Consider the following 21,712-nt stretch of genomic DNA (forward strand, 5'->3'; position numbering starts at 1 on the left):
TGAGACCCAAGCAGATACATCTTAGGGTCATATAATGCTGTTTGGAACCATATATAACCATTAACTGATGTCATAAATGTCCGTGGTAGGCTTGAGTTCACATAATCGGTGCAAGTTGCGTATTGGTAAATTGACCGTTTCAAGGCAAATTGGATGATTCTACCTACCCAATTGGACTCCCCGAGGGTATTAGGGACCATGGTAAACATCTCAGCGATTTTTATTTTCGAAAGAAAAAAGTAAAAAAAATTCCAAAATTGAAGGCCATTATCAATGCTTTTTGAGGAATTTTTAAAGTTACGGCGCCCGGTTCCGAAAAGTGTTGAGACCCTAAGGGATACATTTTAGGGTCATATAATGCTATTTGGAACCATATATGACTATTAAATGATGTCATAAATGTCCGTGGTAGGCTTGAGTTCACAAAATCGATGCAAGTTGCGAATTGGTAAATTGACCGTTTTAAGGCAAATTGGATTGTTCCACCCACCTAATTGAACTCCCGGAGGGTATTAGGGACCATGGAAAACATCTCGGCAATTTTTAATTCCGGGCAAAAAAAGGTCAAAAAATTCCAAAATTGAATGCTATTATCCACGCTTTTTGAGGTTACGGGGCCCGGTGGCGAAAAGTGTTGAGACTCTAGGGAATATATCTTAAGGTCTGTAATGTTGTTTGGAACCATATATAACCATTAAATGATGTCATAAATGTCCATGGTAGGCTTGAGTTCACAAAATCGATGTAAGTTGCGAATTGGTAAATTGACCGTTTTAAGGCAAATTGGATGGTTCCATCCACCTAATTGGACTCCCGGAGAGTATTAGGGACCATAGTAAACATCTCGGGAATTTTTATTTTCCGGGCAAAAAAAGGTCAAAAAATTCCAAAATTGAAGGCTATTATCCATGCTTTTTAAGGAATTTTTAAGGTTACGGGGCCCGGTGGCGAAAAGTTTTGAGACCCTATGGGATACATCATTGGGTCATGTAATGTCGTTTGGAACCATATATGACCATTAATTGATGTCATAAATGTCCGTGGTAGGCTTGAGTTCACAAAATCGGTGAAAGTTGCGAATTGGTAAATTGATCGTTTTAAGGCAAATTGAATGGTTTCACCCACCCAATTGGACTCCCGGAGGGTATTAAGGACCATGTTAAATATCTCAGCAACTTTTATTTTAGGGCGAAAAAAAAATCAAAAAATTCCAAAATTGAAGGCTATATACCCTTTTTGAGGAATTTTGAGGTTAGGGGGCCCGGTGGCGAAAAGTGTTGAGACTCTAGGGGATGCATCTTAGGGTCATATACTGCCGTTTGGAACCATATATGACCATTAAATGAAGTCATAAATGTCCGTGGTAGGCTTGAGTTCACAAAATCGGTGCAAGTTGCGAATTGGTAAATTAACCGTTTTAAGGCAAATTGGATGGTTCCACCCACCCAATTGGACTCCCGGTGGATAATAGGACCATGGTAAACATCTCGGGACTTTTTATTTTCGGGCAAAAAAAGTCAAAAAATTCCAAAATTGAAGGCTATTATCCAAGATTTTTGAGGAATTTTTGAGGTTACGGGGCCCGGTGGCGAAAAGTGTTGAGACCCTATCAGATACATCTTATGATCATATAATGATGTATAACCATTAAATGATGTCATAAATGTCCGTGGTAGGCTTGAGCTCACAAAATCGGTGCAAGTTGCGAATTGGTAAATTGACCGTTTTAAGGAAAATTGGATGGTTCCACCCACCCAATTGGACTCCCGGTGGATAATAGGGACCATGGTAAACATCTCGGGACTTTTTTTTTATTTCCGGGCAAAAAAAGTCAAAAAATTCCCAAATTGAAGGCTATTATCCAAGCTTTTTGAGGAAATTTTGAGGTTACGGGGCCCGGTGGCGAAAAGTGTTGAGACCCTTGCATATACATCTTAGGGTCATATAATGCCGTTTGAAACCATATATGACCATGAAATGATGTCATAAATGTCTGTGGTAGGCTTGAGTTCACAAATTCGGTGTAGATTGCGAATTGGTAAATTGACCGTTTTAAGATAAATTGGATGATACCACCCACCCAATTGGACTCCCGGTGGGTATTAGGGACCATGGTAAACATCTTGGCAATTTTTTATCCGAGCGAAAAAAAGTCAAATTTTTTTAATATTGAACGCTATTATCCACGCTTTTTGAGGTTACAGGGCCCGGTGGCGAAAAGTGTTGAAACCCTAGGGTATACTCTTTGGGTCATATAATGCCGTTTGAAACCATATATGACCATTATATGATGTGTTAAATGTTCGTGGTAGGCTTGAGTTCACAAAATCAGTGCAAGTTGCGAATTGGTAAATTGATCGTTTTAAGGCCAATTAGGTGGATCCACCCATCTAATTGGATCTCGGAGGGTATTAGGGACCATTGTAAACATCTCGGCAATTTTTTATTCCGGGCGAAAAAAGTACAAAAATTCCAAAATTGAAGGCTATTATCCATTTTTTTTTTGGAAATTTTGACGTTACGGGCCTTGTGGAGAAAAGCTTTGAGACCCTAGGGATACATCATTGGGTCATATAATGCCGTTTTGAACCATATATGACCATTAATTGATGTCATAAATGTCCGCGGTAGGCATGAGTTCACAAAATCAGTGCAAGTTTTGAATTGGTAAATTAACTGTTTTAAGGCAAATTGGATGGTTCCACCCACCTAATTGGACTCCCGGAGGGTATTAGGGACTATGGTAAACACCTCGGCAATTTTTTATTCCGGACGAAAAAAGTCAAAAAAATTCCAAAATTGAAGGCTATTATCCACGTTTTTTGTGGAATTTTTGACATTACGGGCTCGGTGGTGAAAAATTCCAAATTTAAGGCTAACATCCATGCGTTTTGAGAAATTTTGAAGGTTTCTAGGCCCAATATCGAAAATCATTGAGATTTTAGGGGATACATCTCGGGGTCATATAATCCGTTTGAAACCATATATGATCATTATAAGTTGTCATAAATGTTCGTGGTAGGCTTTAGTCAATGAAATCGGTGCAAGTTGTAAACCGGTAAATTGACCGTTTAAGAACAAATTGGATGGTTCCACCCAGTCAATTGGACTCCCGGATGGTATTAGGGACCATGGTTAACATTTTGTTAATTTTTATTTCCGAGTGAAAAAAACTCAAAAAATTCCAAAATTGAAGACTAATAACCACGCATTTTGCGAAATTTTGAAAGTTTTAGGACTCGTTGTCAAAAAGTCTTGAAATTACAGGAAATACATCTTGGTATTAGATAATGCCTTTTGGAAACATATATGATTATTATATGTTGTTATAAATGTTCGTGGTAGGCTTGAGTTAATGAAATCGGTGCAAGTTGTAAATCGGTAAATTTGTCGTTTAAACCAAATTAGATGATTCCACCCACCCAATGGGACTCCCGAAGGATATTAGGGATCATGGTAAATATTTCGTCAATTTTTATTTGCGGGCAAAAAAAGTCAAAAACTTAAAGTTAAAAAACCCACGCTTTTTATGAATTTCTGGGGTCTTCGGGGCCTGGTGTCGAAAAGATTTGAAATTCTAGCGAATACATATCGGGGTCATATAATGTCGTTTGGAACCATATATGATCATTATTTGTTGTCATAAATGTTCATGGTAGGCTTAATTAATGAAATCGGTGTAAGTTGTAAACCTGTAAATTGGTCGTTTAAAGGCAAATTGGATGGTTTCACCCACCCAATTGGCCTTCTGAAAGATATTTGAGACCATGGCAAATATTTCGGCATTTTTATATCTGGGCGAAAAAAGTCAAAAAATTCCTAAATTGAAGGCATTAATATCCACGCTTTTTGAGAAATTTCGAATGTTTTGGGGCCCGTTGTCGAAAAGCATTGAGATTTTAGGGGATACATCTCGGGGTCATATAATGCCGTTTGGATCCATATATGATAATTAAATGTTGTCATAAATGTTCGTGATAAGCTTGAGTTAATGAAATCGGTGCAAGTTGTAAACCTATAAATTAGTTGTTTAAAGGCAACTTGGGTGGTTCCACCCTCCCATTTGGACTCGCGAAGGGTATTAGAGATCATGTTAAAAATTTCGCCAATTTTATTTCTGGGTGAAAAAAAGTCAAAAAATTCCAAAATTGAAGATTAATATCCATGCTATTTGAGAATTTTTGGAGGTTTCGGGTAGAGCTTCAATTCGGGTTAACGGGTCGGGTCAATTCGGATTAATTCCATAGCCTATGCGGGTCGGGTTTGGGGTCGGTCATGCTTGAGTCGGGTCACATCGGGTCATACGTCTTATCGGGTTTAGGTCGGGTTAATAACAGGTCGGGTTACATTCGGGTCGGGTGAACAATAGGTCGGGTTTAATTCGGGTTAAAACTGGTTAGGGTAATTCTCGGGTTCAAGTCGGGTTCGGTTTAAGTCGATAATTTGCGGGTTAGAATCAGGTCGGGTCATTCTCGGGTTTGAGTCGGGTTCAATTCAAGTCAATAATTTACGAGTTATAATCAGGTCAGGTCATTTTCAAGTCAGGTCATTCTCGGGTCAAGTCAAGTTCGGTTCAAGTCAAATTTGCGGGTTATAAACTGGTTGGGTCATTTCCAAGTCGTGTCATTCTCGGAGTCAAGTCGGGTTTTGTTCAAGTCAATAATTTTCAGGTTACAGTCAGGTTGGGTCATTTTCAAGTCATGTCATATTCGGGTTCAACTAACTATAAATAGATAATTATCATTTTTATGAAGCTAATTATTTCCTTTAACTATAATATATATGGCAATATACTAGGGAACTATAATTTATAATTTAGGAAGATAATTATCTCTTTTTTTTTTTGACATAAAGGAAGATAATTATCTCCTTTGACCATACAACAAATATATATTATATTTAACTCTTAAATTTGACGATGATGCTCCTTTCTTTTGCTGGCTTGGACCGACTTGGTCTCCCTAGACAAAATGCTATGATCAACAATAATAAAGTGGTTTAAATTGCATTTAAGGTGATTTGAAATCGGGTCAGGAACAATTTGGGTTGAATTTAGGTTGGGTTAACAAGTCGTGTTGATTTCGAGTCGGGTTAGTAACAGATCGGGTTAGTAATAGCTCTGGTAAAATTCGGGTCGGGTCAATAATAAGTCGGGTTGAATTTGGGTCAGGTCAATAACAAGTCGGGTTGATTTCGGGTCAGGTTTGTAACGGGTTGGGTTAAATTCGGGTCGGGTTAGGAACGGGTCGGGTTGAATTCAGGCCAGGTTAGTAACAAGTCGGGTTAAATTCGGGTTTTGACGGGTTAAAACGGGTTTGGATCAATTTCGGTTCAAGTCGGGTTCGGTTCAGGTCAATAATCTACGGGTTACATTCGGGTCGGGTCATCTCCAGGTCAGTTCATGTTCGGGTTCGGGTCTCACGTACTCGGGTCTAAGGTTGGTTTTAGGTCGGGTTTTGGGTCACTATTTTTTCGGGTTCAGATGAGTCGGTTAATAATCGAGTTTGAGTCGGTATTTCGGATCGGGTCAACTTTTGACAGTTTTAATTCATACTAGCTAATTCCCGATTATGGCAATAAAATTTGTAATGAATCATCGATCCAATGTGAAGTCATATCTAGTACGGAGTAATCAATTCATTCAATTAAATTTTCCCGTACACTATACGTCTAGTATTACATAATACAAGTATGAATTAGCAAATATTCTTATCTTCTACTGTTCTACACTTTGGGTTCATGATAGGAAGAATCTATCAGATGCTCACGAATCAATTCGTGTCCAGAAGAACATTTAAAAGTTAAAAAGGTATAGCTATAAAAACATTCACATTTATTAAAAAATTGATCTAATTTTTTGACAAATGTAAAATCATGGAGTAAATTATATGTCAAAACTCAAAAGACATGGTCCATTATATTTTTCACAGCAGTTAGGACAATTTATTAGCACACTAAAAATAAACTGTTATTTTTTATCATTTTATTCTCTTTCTTTTTTTTACCTTTTAATTTGTTGGACCATATGATCTCAAATGAAATAAAATATCAAAGCATCTATAAAAAGTAAATAAAGTCATTAAAGATAAGCTAAGGAAATAGCCAAGACAAAAAATAAAAATTGTTTAATTTAATTTATTCAAATGCTCTTTCTTTTCTTGTAAAGTTTTCATGGAAGTGAGTGAAAATTAAAAAATTATATGCATCATATTTAATTATTCATAGTCTATAACTTTAATTTGGTGGGGTGAGCATGCATGCATCCCCCTATTCATATTTTGCTTCTTTTTTTAAATTCTTGTAGCTTTTTACATGATGTTAGCTAGTAATTACCGTAATTAATTTTTTGAGGCATCTAATTGTCATCTTTATCATTAAAATGATTGCTTAGTTTATGATTATATTCACATTAATCAAGACACACCAGATTCATTCTAATAATATCTAAGCTAAGGTAATAATTTCAATGGATTTTACTCATCATTTAGTATTAGGGACAAATGGGAATAAATTGGTCAGATAAATTCTTGTTTGGATATGAACTTAGGTAAAGTTAAGATTTTCATATATTATAAGGAATAAGATTTTTTTTATTAATATTTTGTACAATAGGTATAAATTGGTTTATGGTTGTTTGGTTGATTTATCATTACAAACTATAAAAGTTACAGTAAAATGAAATTATGAGATTTTATTATATTCGGTTTCAGATATATATTTGTGGTCAGAGATGTATTTTGAAGATTATAAAACTTAAAGCACGTAGAATTATACGGAGTAATAACACGTTAGTACCGTACTAATATCCGTCATTTCACTATTTGCAAATTTTGTCATAGTATTTTTTTTTTTTAAAAAAAAAAAAATCAGCAAGGGTTTGGAGTAGCACAATTGTTGCATGCACTGCTGTGCTTGAGATGCAAACTTTATGAATAGTAGTAAACTTTAATTACTAGTCTAGTATTTTATTTATGCTGTTTTCATCAAGAATTCCTTTATCAAGAAAGATGCCCTTCTACGAAGCATTACTTAACCTTATGCTATGCATGCTCTGCTGACAACTCCACCATTCATTAAGAGATCGGACTTCCTGTTTCCTGAAGCCTTGCTCACCAAAATACTTGTTCCTATATTTGGGGCCTGGCCCTTATAGTCCTAAATTCTATCCAATATTATTCTCCAAATTTTTAATTATGATATGTTAATTTTCTAATCAAGTCTAAAACTTTGCTTTTTAAGTTTTACCAATTCAATCTTATATGCGTGCATGGTCAAACTAAAGTTTACGTCAGCTCCCAAACAACCCTAGCTTGAAGGCTGGGTTGATCTTCTTGAATCCGTATGTGCATATATTGCGTAAATAGTATAGACGTATAGTGATTGAAAATTTCACTTATTATTATGTGATGAGGTTAATTTAATTTGCACCTAGCTAACATAACACTAGTCTAAACCGTTTATTAATTGACATTGGCTAGACTCAGATAAGTTTGCCTATAGATAGATACAAGCATACAACTAGTATCACCACGGATTGATTTGTAGTACAAAATTATCTTTCCAAAAGACTTGGACACATTCCAACACAAATTGATTAGAAATTGGATACAAGCCAAATTACGAAGTATATAACGTGTCAATAATGTTGCTTCCTGATATGGTTTGAACTACCAAACTAATAATAATTCCAACCTTCACGTCTAACATCTTGTATATCATCTTTCTTCTTCTATAGCAATTTAAGTTAAAAATTGTTGCACAACTTAAAGTGGAAATTTGGACCCCAATTATATTACCCGAGTATTAGCTTAGGCTAAGCACAGAAGCACTCAACCTCACGAGTTGAAACATAACTATAGGAAAAGCAACTGCTGTATGTCTGTATATGTAGAGCTTGAATCCCTAACCATGTTGGAACACATGCATGTCATCTTCCAGTTATACAAAAAAGCTAAACTTTTTTGTAATAATTAATCAAAGATTGTATAGTATAAGATTGACTAAGCACATTAGCATGATTCTTGAACATTTACATAAAGTAAGATCTTCTCTAGGAAGAGAGAAAAGGCTTATCAAAAGACTACAATTGACACAAATTAAAGATAAATAAAATGCTTATAATAAAGAAAGGCTTTCCTAACTACGAGTAGCACTCTAGCAATTAGCGTTGAATGTTAACTTTCTTCTAAAGCATAAAATCGTCATTAGTGTTCAATAATATTCTTCAAGTAAAGAGACTAATTATGACCTTAACTAAAAAGGCTAATAATTACATACCCCAAGTTCTATAACCAAACTATCAATAATTATTACTTTGTATGAAGTATATTATTAGTATATACTACGTATAAAACTCACCAAGTACGAATTGAGTATAAGACCATTTAATATAACTTTATAAAATAAAATAAAAATCCTTGTATTTGTGCTATATAGACTTTTAAATATATGGGAGATGGTAAATTTTGTTTTTCTTTTTTCCCAAATAAAAAAAATATTAATTTATTCCATCACTACATGTTAGTTTTACTCATTTACTACAAAAAATGTACTAATGAAAATTAGTTTATCAAGACCTAATTATGTACAAGTCGACCTTACAAAAAAGTTCACTTGTAATATATTAATGTAACACCGTCTTATACCGGATTTGTAGAATTGTAATTAAAATTTCTTATTTCTTATCCAATAAAATGACAGTTACATTAGTAAATAAACTATTTACCATTCTTTCTCGAATAGATCATTACTTATAGAACCTAGCTAGCTACATACATATATATGCATAACAGTAGCTCGGAACTCCAAATCATTTTAGTTTAACGTCAATTAAAAGATTAATTAAGATCATGATTTGCCACAAAAATTAGAATTTGTGCTATAGATGATTAATAAATTAGCAACACGTTATGAGCATGAATTTATGTGTAAAAAATGCTTGCCATAAGCTTGCTCTTTTACCACTTTTAGTGTCTGCCCTGTAGCGGTTACTATTATCCATGCCTTTGCCTCAAACTTCGTTTTTTGATTGCAACATTGCAATTGACAGCAGTAAAACTGTAAAAGTGACTAGAAAAGCAAACTATGCCTATACATGATTGATTAAATTTTGGATTTGCAGATTTGTTGATCATTAATTACATGAAGGGCATGTTCTCATACGTTAAAATTCAGTTCAGTTCAGTTCAACTCAGTTCAGTTCAGTTCAGCTCCTAATTTCCTTCTCTTATAAAATATTCAGTTCAGCTCAATTCAGTCAATGAGAACAGGCCCGAAGTAAGGAGTTTTAACCATCTCTAGTTTATTCTTATAGAATGATCGGATTAAACTTTAACCATAATTTAAGACTTAAGGAGTTTCCATACAAGAGTCAATTTTGGTGATAGTATGAGTAACTCCAGTGAAATCATCTCTCTTCTCTAATTTATTTTCCAATATTGAACAATCACAAATGAGTACAATGAGTTCTAATAAAGAGGCCCACTTAATCAAATGTGACACAATACTAATATTTAGAAATAGAGCACTTATTTTTGTGTGTGTAATTGGATTTACTAATTCAAGTATAAAGGAAAAAAACTTAAAAAGAGAGAGAGATAAAAGAAGATACTGGTTATATTAGGAATGGTACACAACATACTTATAATACGAATGGTAATGATGCTTAATTCGCGTCTTGATTTACAACTAAACTACTTATAATAAGAATGGTACATAACATACTTAAGTTGTGGCATTTTAATATCTCAAAATGTGTGTGAAAGAAAGAATCTGTTTGCTTTGTTAATTTTTGTGGTAACCCTACTATGATTTTCTTGTCGTTTGTCAGGCATTTAATTTTTTTTTGAGAACAAGTAATCGGAGTCTTATATTGATAATGAATTGTCAGGCATTTAATTAACATCAAGTAGTATTTAAAATATATGGAGGTGTTTGAATTTAAACTATGACCTAAGGGGCCAGAGATCAAAGCAGTGTAGACTATACTGATAATAAGTTAATCCATGCATATCATAAAATCGATGTTGTATCGAAGTTCTTAATTAATTTTGGAGCTATCAAAGTTCTTAAATTTGAGTACAAAGTTCACTATATTCTTTAGAATCTTTGGTGCTATGTCTGCCGAAAGGGGATGAGTGTTTGTGTCCCTTAGCTTCTTATACTCTTTTTATTAGTAATATAGCTAATAAAACTCATGTAATAATTTACAAGTTACTAATTGCCGACTAATAGAGTACACACTATTAGTATGTTAGGGCTTGTACTGATTTATTAAATTGTGCTGAACTAACTGAACTGAACTAAATTGTTTATTAGAGAAGAAAATTAGGAATTGAACTGATTGAAGCTTGAAATGAACTGAACTGAAATTAGGAATTGAACTGATTGGAGCTGAACTGAATTTAACTGAAATTAAGCTGAAGAGAATATGCCTTTAATTAACAAAGTTTCGTTATATACACAATAGACTTCACACGTTTCATAAGTCTAGTGATTGTTTGATATGCTCATAAACTAGCTTAGACTACTCATGGATTAAATTGTGAATTAAACAACAATCAAGGTCCTATCTTTGATGGATAGGTTGGTGTTAGTTTATACAAGGAGAACTTCATATGATCAGGACTGCACACATTCCTAAGTCTTGATCTATATATAACGTGCATGTTATGTATCATAGAGCTGAGGGTGAAGTATCTCTCATTCACGGGCTCACATAACAAGCAGTAGTTAGGCTTGCTGGCTTGATTAGTTTAGAGCTAGACTAATTAATTATACGAGTAGTAGTTAAGCCCTAACTAACGGTCAAGTCGATGGACAGGATAAGAGTTTGCTTCAATAAATTAATGAAATTGGTCAGATTTATTCCATTAATCCAAATTGTTTAGCAGTGTATTTTATGGTTAAGTATATTTGTTATGTGGGGTCTTTGCCAGATTGAGCTGTTAGTGTTTTTCAAAGGTTGAGTCGAGTATATAGCGTTAAGCGTTGTATCATCGAATAATAATTAGCTCCAATTTGTCAGTTTATAATGTGTTTTAAAATCAAATTGAATATTCATTACAACTAACACAATCACGGTCCCTAACCAACTCACGCGGGCATGTTTGGATAACATTATGGTTGCCAACAAGATGGACAAATCTGAGTACAAAACAAAATCATCTACTTACAATTTTATACTCTTGACTCCAATTATTTACATAAATTTTACTTGGTTTGAATCTAATGGAATTTACTTAAACTTATCTTAGCGTTATTTGATTAGTTGTGAATTGTACTTTGTATTTGAACAAATACATCATTTTGATCGATATACACGTCAATTCACAATTTTGACTATTGATATTGTTAATTTTCAATTATAATTATTATTAAAAAATTTGGTATTATGAAAGTGAAGGATTTTTCTGTATGATCAGGATTACTCGAGTTACTCGATCAGGGGTTACTTGAGTTAAACCTGACCGAGTAATCCCTCAAATAACTTTTGACTGAGTAACCTATCAAGTAACTCTGGACCGAATAACCTATCAAACCGAGCTACCATGTTAGAGATTCCGGGTCCTCCATAAACCTTACGGAGCACCGGTTCTTTTAAAAATTGGGTACATCATTTAAATATTTAATTAAAGTAAAGAAGATCGATGAGGAAGAGGGGCAACTGTCAAAGTCTCCAAAAATACAGACTTGGGTCAGTAGTCATTGATCTTTATTGTCAGTCAGCATTGTATCGGCCACTCATCAATGAACCACAATATATTCAAACTATATTCTACAGTAAAAAATTTCACAAAAAATGCAAAATAGTTTAAACAGAAACTTCTTCTTATTCTTAGTACTGTTGGTCAAATAGTAATTCGTCATTAACAACACTATTTAGGCCAGACCAATATATTCTCTCTTGTCTGTAATTTTATTTGGTAAACAATTAAACAAATTATCATTAACAGTAAATCTTTTGCTTTCTTTTTTATTTTTTTGAATTTGAATTTCTGATTTTATTGGAAACTTCATTAAATTCTCACATTGAACCACTCGCCAGCATTAAACGCGTGCGCTAAATTCTATTTTTGATTTTTTTTTTGGACTCCGTATTTATTTTTGTGAGTGTTGTTGTGAAATGCCAATTTCAAATATTTCTAATCCTAGCATGCATTTAAGAAGATAACTACGTTTCTACTTGTATAATTTTTTCAGGTGCCAACAAACACAATTCAATCCAAAAAAGAGTAAATTTGGCAAGAAAAGTAATAACATGCGATTTTGGCTAATTTTAAATTATATGTTTGACTAACAAAGTATTCTAGTCGGATTAACTTGGTTATATAATTTGATTGAATTGGCAAGAAAAGTAACTACATTTCTACTTGTATATAGATTAACTGTCATGCAACCATTGTTTGTTGATGTAGACAAAATTAAATGTATTTTCAATTATGTTCGATTTAACTTATTAATTTTATTTAAGTCATGAAAATAATTTATATGCATGTTAAAAGTTTTTTATACCTATTTTGTCTAATATAAGGGTTTAATCTAATTTACTAAACTGAGCTGAGCTGAACTAAACCGGATTAATTGGAGTCGAAATGAACTGAATAGAGCCGAAATGAATTGTTTATGCGAGAAGAAAATTAAAAATTGTACAGAAGTGAACTGAGCTGAAATTAAGGTCCTGTTCTTATTGACTGAACTCGGCTGAACTGAACTGAACTAAACTGAGCCAAGCTAAGCAGAACTGAACTGAAATGAATATTTTATAAGAGAAGGAAATTAGGAGCTGAATTGAACTAAAAATAAACGTATGAGAACAAACCTTAAGCTGAAGAAAACAGGCCCTAAGTTAATAAGGATGAGAAGGTAAAGACCTTGTGAAGTTGTGAATAAAGAAAGAAGGATTTAAACTAGTTAAAAGGATATAAATGGATACTAATACTCAAGTAATTATACAAATGAAAATTCAGGTAATAAATGATTTTTTTTATTTTTTTTATTTTATTTTTAAAAGAGATTAACAGATATTAAAATTCTCTTAGATATTTTACTCAAAAAAAGAAAAAAAAAAAAAAAAAACTCTTAGATATACAGCTAAATAGGCTGTATACTTGATGAAATTAATCTTGTAATAGTACTATTTTTCCACTTTAATGAATTGGACTAATACTTGAGGATCCTTGTTACATCTAGACATGAGTCAATTACAATTTACAAGTCTTAATCATTGTTAAAGTAAATTATCAAGGCCAAACCCTATGCATGCATTTTTTTTCTTTATTAATATGTGGTAAATTGCACACCAACTGTCCCTCCTAGTTATCTTGCCTTTCTTGGTCTAAAAAAAATAAAAGAAAAAATAAAAACCCAAACATCCATCATTTTTAGAGACTGCTGGGACTCATTTCTGCTTGTCCACTTCAAACACTCATTAGGGTAAGTTAGGTTAGAGAGAGAAAGAGTCAATTTTAGAGAGAGAATTTCACACTCCAGTACTCCACTGAGCACTGACCTTTTTTTATTTTTAATTAAAGCACAAATATTCATTCCAAACAAATCTTTTGATTGGATACCAAAACTAATTAAATTTGTGCTTTTTAATCCAAAACCCAAAACCTCAAAAATCCCAAAAACACAAAACCATAAACAACAAACAAACTACAATGCCAACAACATAAACACAAACCAACTTGGTGATTATCGAATAACTAAAAAACCCAACCAAAAAAACATTACAAAAACCAAATTAACCCCTTGAATCACCCTTAAATTTTCCAAAAAAAAAAAAACCCAAGATTAATTAATCAAATTAATCATGTTATTACTAATCTTGTTCATCTTCAACCTCCTCTGTTTCAGTTCCCCTGTTTTTTCAACATCAAACCCAGAACTTGAAGCACTTTTAACCCTAAAATCATCACTTGACCCATCAAGCTTACACCTTTCATCATGGTTCAAGAATGGTGACCCATGTGGTGGGACCTTTGATGGTGTGGGTTGCAACCATAATGGTCAAGTGGCTAACATTTCATTGCAAGGAAAAGGGTTAAATGGTCAGCTTTCTCCTGCAATTTCTGGGCTTAAACATTTGACTGGAATTTACTTGCATTATAATTCTCTAAGTGGTGAGATTCCTAAGGAGATTGGTTCTTTGTCTGAGTTGGTTGATCTTTATCTTGATGTTAATAATCTTTCTGGGGTTATTCCTCCTCAGATTTCTCACCTCGATAATCTTCAAGGTTAGTTTTCTTCTTCTTGTAGTTGAGTTTCTTTAAATTTGAACCAAAAAAGAAAAAGAATCTGTCTTTGGTGTAAAAGTTTTGAACTTGATGAAAAAATTGTTAGTTTTGTTGTTTCAAAAAGTGATTTAATTTATTTAATTTCTTTTGTTTTCAGGAGAGATTCTTTTTTACTTGTTCATGCTTTTTTATTTTTACTTTTTCCAAGTGTTAAAACTGTGAACTTGGTGTTTTTTTTTTTTTTTTTAATTTTTTATTATTATTTTTAAGTTAGTGGTTTAGTGTTTATGATTTATGTGTACAAGATTGATCTATATGGATACTAACATAAACTTCATGAACTAAATTTAGTAATGTCCCTGGTTTTTTGTACAATCTACTCCTGTCTCCTTGTATACTTGCATGTTCATAAGAGGTACAACAAAAACAGCAAATTATATGAACATTTAATGTTTTTTTTTTTTTTTTTTTTGAATTTTTTTCTGTGCAAACAGTTTATTTAAGATAGCAAAGTGGTGTTAGGTAAGTAGCATTAATTTCTAAAATTCAAACTTGTTTATCTTGTTTTAGTTGTACTTTCAAAATGCAGAATGTATGTTCTCTTTTGCTTACATCATTTCAATTGCTTTATTTTTTAATTTTTAATTTTTATTTTTTCAATTTTTAATTTTTATTTATTTTTTTCTTTTCAGTTCTGCAATTAGGCTACAATCAATTAACAGGAAGCATACCAACACAACTGGGATCTTTGAAGAAGCTAAGTGTTCTTGCATTGCAGTCTAATCACCTAACAGGTGCAATTCCTGCAAGTTTAGGACACATAGAAACCCTACTCAGGCTTGATTTGAGCTTCAATCATCTCTTTGGTTCAATCCCAACACCCATTGCTGAAGCTCCGTTACTCGAATCCCTTGACATTCGAAACAATACTCTTTCTGGCAATGTTTCCCCTGGTGAGTATAGTCGAGGAGGTTTAGATGTACGCAACCTTACTTCTAATCGGTTTAGACTGCATTTATAGAAACAAAATGCTAGATTTATTGATGTTTATTTTGTACTACTTGATATTTTTGCAGCTTTGCTGAGATTAAATGAAGGGTTTAAGTATGCAAACAATCCAGGATTATGTGGAGTTGGATTTCTTACTTTGAGAAGTTGTCCTGATTCTGATCACCTTGGTCAAATCAGGCCTGAACCTTATGGAGGGGGGGCTGCAACATCGAATGGTTTACCTAGGAAAGAAATCCCCGAAACAGCTAATGTTAAGCTTCCTAATTGTAGCCAAACTGAATGCTCGAAAACCACACGAAAAAGTTCTCATGCTTCTGTTGCTGTAGGAGTTGTGGTTGTGATCCTTGCATTGTCACTTGTTAGTGTTTTCATCTTTGCCAAATATCGTCGTACAAAGCAGAAACTCGGGAGTTCATTGGAGTTATCTGACACTCGTCTTAGTATTGATCAGCCTAGAGAGTTCTGTAGGAAAAATGGGTCTCCTTTGATTAGTCTTGAGTATCCTAATGGATGGGATCCTTTATCTGATGTTAGGAGTTTCAATGGGTTTTCAAATGATGTGATTCAAGGGTTTCGGTTTAATTTGGAGGAAGTAGAATGTGCTACTCAGCACTTCTCACCATCTAACTTGTTGGGAAAGAGTGGTATGTCGGCTGTGTTTAGAGGAGTCTTAAGAGATGGTTCAGTTGTTGCTGTCAAGAGGATCAGTAAGAGTAGTTGCAAGTCTGAGGAGTCCGAGTTTCTGAAGGGTTTGAATGTTTTGACCTCTTTGAGGCACGAAAATCTGGTTAAATTGAGAGGCTTTTGTTGTTCAAGGGGAAGGGGTGAATGCTTTTTGGTCTATGACTTTGTTCCTAATGGGATTTTACTTGAGTACCTTGACCTGAAAGATGGTGATGCAAATGTCCTCGAATGGTCTACTCGTGTCTGGATCATTCATGGCATCGCCAAAGGTTAGTTCTGTTTCCTCTGCCTCTTCATATTTTAGGGGTTTTTCAAATGATTAAGCAACTGATAACTCTAAATTGTAGGGTGGTTTCAGATGAGCATCTTACTTAATTCATGATTGTCAGATACTTTACTGTCCTGCACCTAAATTAACATGATTTTTGGCTGTTTTCCTATCTGCAGGAATACAATATATGCACACCTCCAAAACCAGCAAGCCAGCGCTAATTCACCAGAACATTTCAGCCGAGAAGGTTCTGATAGACAAACGATTCAACCCTGTGCTAGCTGACTGTGGCCTCTACAAGCTCCTAACCAATGACACCGTGTTCTCAGCACTTAAGGCGAGTGCAGCAATGGGATACTTGGCTCCTGAGTACACCACAACTGGCAAGTTCACTGAGAAGAGTGATGTCTATGCTTTTGGCATGCTTGTGTTTCAAATCATCTCAGGGAGGAGGAAAATAAGCAATTCCATTCGTGCTGGTGCTGAATCACTGCGATCTCAAGAATACGTGGATTCAAACCTTCATGGAAAATTCTCAGAGTTTGAGGCAGCTAAGCTTGCGAAAATAGCTTTGAGTTGTACTCATGAATTGCCTAACGAAAGGCCTTCGATGGATACAATCATCCTAGACTTAGGTAGTTGTACTAATTGTTATCGATCTCCATGACTTCAGGACTAATTGGTGCTAATTAAGTGTCATTATCTGTTTAGAATTTTCTTGTCTTCAGGACTAAATTAAGTATTTGTTTCCTGGAGTCAATTGTGATTTGTAGACTGTAGGTACTAAGTGTCATTAACTGAAGTGTTTTCTGGGAAATGCAATGAGAAAAATATGATCTTCTGTTCTTAGTAGTACTTTGATTCTTATTTCAAATTCATATTCTTTTGCACGGTAATTTATTAATTTCATGTATGAAGAATCATTTACTGTCTTTGTAAGTTAATATTAAAACAAAAATGAAACAATGAATAATTTTCATTTACCACAAGCCAAGTTTGTTAATTTTTTTTAAGTACTAAACATGTTGCTAGCAAACTTTACCACACATCCTATGAGTACTTGACCAAATGGTAGCAATTTAAGAATATGTGATAAAAATCTTTTGTTGATTAATGTTTGTCTTAACTAATGTACAATGTTTTATTTCTTACATGCAACGAACCTTAAGGGTCATATGCCACCTCCGATAGTTGCAATTTTGAGGTATTATTTAAGAGATATAAAATATTTCAAAGTTGCAACAAAAAAAAAAAAATCGGAGGTAGTATATCATATTTCTTTCTTGTTTATCCAAAATATCCGTCTTATGGTTATACCATCATAGTATGACTTGTCACTAATTCAAACCTTAAAAAATTATGTGAACAAATTTCTTGAGTAATTAATTGAAATGTCCTATCAATATGGAATTTTATTGAACTAATAACTTCACATTGAAGCAAAAGTCTTAAAATTCCCTGAACTCATTATAGGAAATCAATTATTTTTTGTGGCTTTATCTTTAAAATCAACTTCACATTAAAATGACATTAATCTTTATTTTTTTGTCTCTAATGGCATCATCATCACACATTCAAATTGCTGTTTTTTCCTACTTAGGCAAAAGTCTTTTTCATAACTATAATTTCCTTATTTTTGTCATATATAGTAGAATGGTCCAATATAAATTACTATCACTAATCTTTTATTTTTTGCTTTTATTTTGCTAATAATAATAAAACAATCTCATTTCAAAAATTAAAAAATGCCAAGTTCTTGGACCACTGTACCTTGACGTTTATATTTGTATGTTAAGGCCAAGAAAGTTTTTAAGTTCCCAAAATGGAGATATATTAGCATTATATTTAAAGATTGTTGCACACAAATAAGTAGGCACATTGTTTTATGCAATAGAAAAATAACAACAAAAAAGATAGAGAAAACACAAAGAAGAAAGACAAACATATAGGGCAATTCTTTTGAAAAGAGCTTATAAACAAGTAGTAGCACACTAGCACACCAAACAAGTTTTAGGAAATCATGTGACAATCACATTAAAAGTACTTGTATATTTTAGTTGTCTTACTCTTTGTCTTTCCTCTTCTTAACTTCTTCTATTTGGCATTCTTGCTAACACATTTTCAATACCTTTTTTCATGGGTGATGGTGTAGAGGAGAGGTTTTGATGGAGACAAATTCTTATAGAAGTTGCAAGCTGGTTCTTTGAATTGGATCGATTTTATTTTGGATTTCTACGTTATGTGTATCGAATAACTTTCAATTCATTTGTTGATGACATTTGGCTAATTGCAGGTGAGAACAAAAACATAAAAATAGAAAAACGAATGTTATTTTGCTATTCACTGAAGGGGGAGAGATAAGGAAAATCCCTTAAATGAGTCCAAAACGTTTGATCCTTGACCTTAGGGGTACAAAGTGGAGAGGGATGTATAATTATTGTTTTTGATAAGAGAAATAATCAATATATATATATAATTATTGGTGATATCAATATAATTTATTGTTTTTGATAAGAGAAATCAATATAATTATTGGTTATACGGAAGTAAATTATCTTTTTTTTTTTTTTTTTGAAAGATGGGGTAAATTATCTTATTATATTGATTTCTTCGTATTTTCTTGAATATTTTTCAAAACTAATTATTACTAGTATAACTTATGGAGTGTTAAATTTAAAAGGTGATATAGGTAAAAAGTGACCTTTTATATCCAAAACTAAAGGAATTGGAATTATACTTTGACTTCAAAGTTCCATACTAAGGGCCTGTTCTCATTGACTGAACTAAATTGAACTGAACTGAACTGAACTGAAATGAATATTTTATAAGAGAAGGAAATTAGGAGCTGAACTGAACTGAACTGAACTGAACTGAACTGAGCTGAACTGAACTGAACTGAGCTGAGCTGAGCTAAACTGAACTGAACTGAACTGAATTGAATTTCAACGTAAGAGAGCAGGCCCTAAGTTTTGTTCAAAAAAATACTAGTATTTAGATGTTTAACTATTTGAAAAATACTTCGTAGATAAGTAAGCCAAGAAAAAAAATCATTATCAAGCATTTGAAGGAATTCTAAACTTAATATTCATTTTTAGTTTTGAACCTACAGTTGATGAGCTGGGAACTACTGGGCCTTTGAGATGATTGGGCTTGAAATTGGATGGAACCTTCATGTACATAGGCCAACTCGCACAACCATATGATTCGTATACATTTATAAATCCAATAATTTTGGGTTGGTATGAATCCAATATTGGAATATTGGTCACTTGCATAATCCATTTTATTGAGATGAGCAATTATCATAAGAACTAATTGTTACACCAAAGGGTGGTTTTCAATTATCATAAGAACTAGTTGTTACAGTACAATTTACCAAGGAAATGAGTACCATTTTGGAACCATACAATACCTTCTTCCTAATTATATGGAGCTTTATTCTTAGCAAATTTTTCTTTGTGTAGGTCATATACATAATATCATTTTAGCAAGATCAGATTAAACTTTTATATTTTCTAAAATAGTCATGACTTAAGTAACCAAACTGATTGAAATTTGATAGATAGATTCGACTGAACTATTATGTAAGGTACACCATTATATATAATCACATGATTATAACATGGTCTTGGAATAATGTAATGGAGGTAGTAGAACTTAAATAATGTCTTCTTTGGGAGAAAGAATTAGGCTAATCAAGGGGAAATCGAGTTCATTTTCTTTGCAATAAGGCATGCATGATATGAGTATTACATTACATACTAAAAACTCTTACACCATTAACTTTATCTACAATTCCTTATCTTTACTTTCAAAGAATCTAATAATAATACAATTACATACCACAGATTATACTCATGCCATGAACCAATAATAATGCTATGAAAACAATACTTTTGCTTATTTCATAGCATTAAACAAGGTAATTATCCATCCCTTAATCACCCATCCCTTTCTTAATCCTCATTAGGGCATGAAACTCTAAATACATGTTCTTCTCCTGTATGATGATCTACTTTAACAACCCATTTACTCTTCCTTCCAAAGCTACCACGACGACCATCCTTCCCTCGTTCTCTCATCTCATTAGCACCCGCGATTCGAGTCACTAACAAACCTTCTCCTATAGGCAACAATTGAGTCCTAACCCCGGCCCATTCCCATGAACTCGAACAAAACGCATTACACCCCAAAACTATAGCCCCCTTACACTTCCTCCCACTATTTACTTGCACTGCTCGAAGAATTGCTTCTTGATTCATGAGCTTACAATCATTTAGTACAAAATCCGCGTCCTTAAACTCTTCAAGGATTAGCCTCTCAGCATCACCTATAACAAACTCGATTAGGTTTGTGGTGTCTTGTCCAAGGGCTTGCATGGTTGATTGAAATTCCTCTACACCGCGAATTATGCAAACAACACGGCCTCCTGTTTGATGAGCCGCGGCCACTAGGGCTAGTAACGTAGTTAGGCTCGTGTCCTCACCACACGTAACAACCATAAGTTGTGCATCATTTCCTGCTGCTATAGCTGAGATGAATTCCGATACATCCGGCTCATCACTAGGCTTCTTAATTCCCTGCATTACATAATAATCAAAGGATAAACAAACTTACTCCCTAGGGAAAAAATGACGGAAATAAATAAAAAGTTAAAGATAACACGATATGGTGACACTGAAAACTTAAAATGTACATTTACTTACCAATTTTAAGGTTTCGAGGAAGGCTTTGGTTGCGTTTTCAGCTGACCAGTTAGTGAATTTTCCTTCCATTTTTATAGTTTGTGTTATTGCTTCCTATCTTACATGCATTTCCCTTAGATTTCTTACAAAAATTGTTAAGTGTATATATAGGAGGCAGAGCAAGAAAATTAAGGCGAGTTGTTGCAAGAAACACTGACATGCCAACTGGCATTTTTGTTTATTGATCATCGTTTGTAACAGTGACATACTCGTAACGATGTTATTTACAAAGTAACATATAAGTACACTAACACGTACGTTAACAATACTAGTGACAAATTTGTACCCAAATAAACCTACGGATTAGGATTAATGTTCACCTTCGACGATCAAGCTTAACATTCTCCAATAGAAATTAATGAAATACGTGCATTGATTACGATTGTATTAACCTAATATTATAAGGTTAAACAATGAACAATTGGATTTGATTCCTATCTTATACACGCACGACGATTTCTGACGTTTGTGCCATTTTCCAATGTTAAGTAACCAATATTAGCTGTAATGTTGTTCTATTGTTGGACATTTTTGAAAATATAAACTGCTATAATCAGAGACTTAGCTACTTGAATATATTATAAATCTTCTTGTTGCTTAGATTTGACCTGGGAGACAGACATTGTAATGGCCAAGTTTAATTAAATCTTTCATTAAAACGAGTTTTTTTTATGAAATAATCTTGATAATGTTAGAGGGTTTGTTGTTTTAGTATTGTAGTTAATTGTACTAATTGTTATCCTAAGCTAAACTGTATGTACTAA

At 33.4% G+C, this 21,712-nt stretch overlaps 2 protein-coding genes across 2 annotated transcripts; one reads left to right on the plus strand and one right to left on the minus strand.

The window, feature by feature from the left end:
* Nucleotides 1–13,811: 13,811 nt before the first annotated feature.
* On the plus strand, nucleotides 13,812–17,044 carry LOC145629996 (uncharacterized). The gene is made up of 4 exons (XM_081682237.1): nucleotides 13,812–14,237; nucleotides 14,930–15,190; nucleotides 15,314–16,201; nucleotides 16,380–17,044. The coding sequence occupies exons 1-4, from the start codon at nucleotides 13,814–13,816 to the stop codon at nucleotides 16,868–16,870; spliced, it is 2,064 nt and encodes a 687-aa protein (XP_081538363.1). The 5' UTR covers nucleotides 13,812–13,813; the 3' UTR covers nucleotides 16,871–17,044.
* A 3,102-nt stretch (nucleotides 17,045–20,146) lies between these two features.
* Nucleotides 20,147–20,997, minus strand: LOC145629997 (uncharacterized). Its single transcript, XM_081682238.1, has 2 exons — nucleotides 20,910–20,997; nucleotides 20,147–20,783 (listed from the first exon to the last, which is right to left on the minus strand). Exons 1-2 carry the CDS (start codon nucleotides 20,976–20,978, stop codon nucleotides 20,160–20,162), a joined length of 693 nt encoding a protein of 230 aa, XP_081538364.1. The 5' UTR covers nucleotides 20,979–20,997; the 3' UTR covers nucleotides 20,147–20,159.
* Between the last annotated feature and the right edge of the window lie 715 nt (nucleotides 20,998–21,712).

The sequence above is a fragment of the Chenopodium album genome, chromosome 5 (assembly GCF_948465745.1).
Source record: "Chenopodium album chromosome 5, dcCheAlbu1.1, whole genome shotgun sequence".
NCBI classification, from domain to species: Eukaryota; Viridiplantae; Streptophyta; class Magnoliopsida; order Caryophyllales; family Amaranthaceae; genus Chenopodium; species Chenopodium album.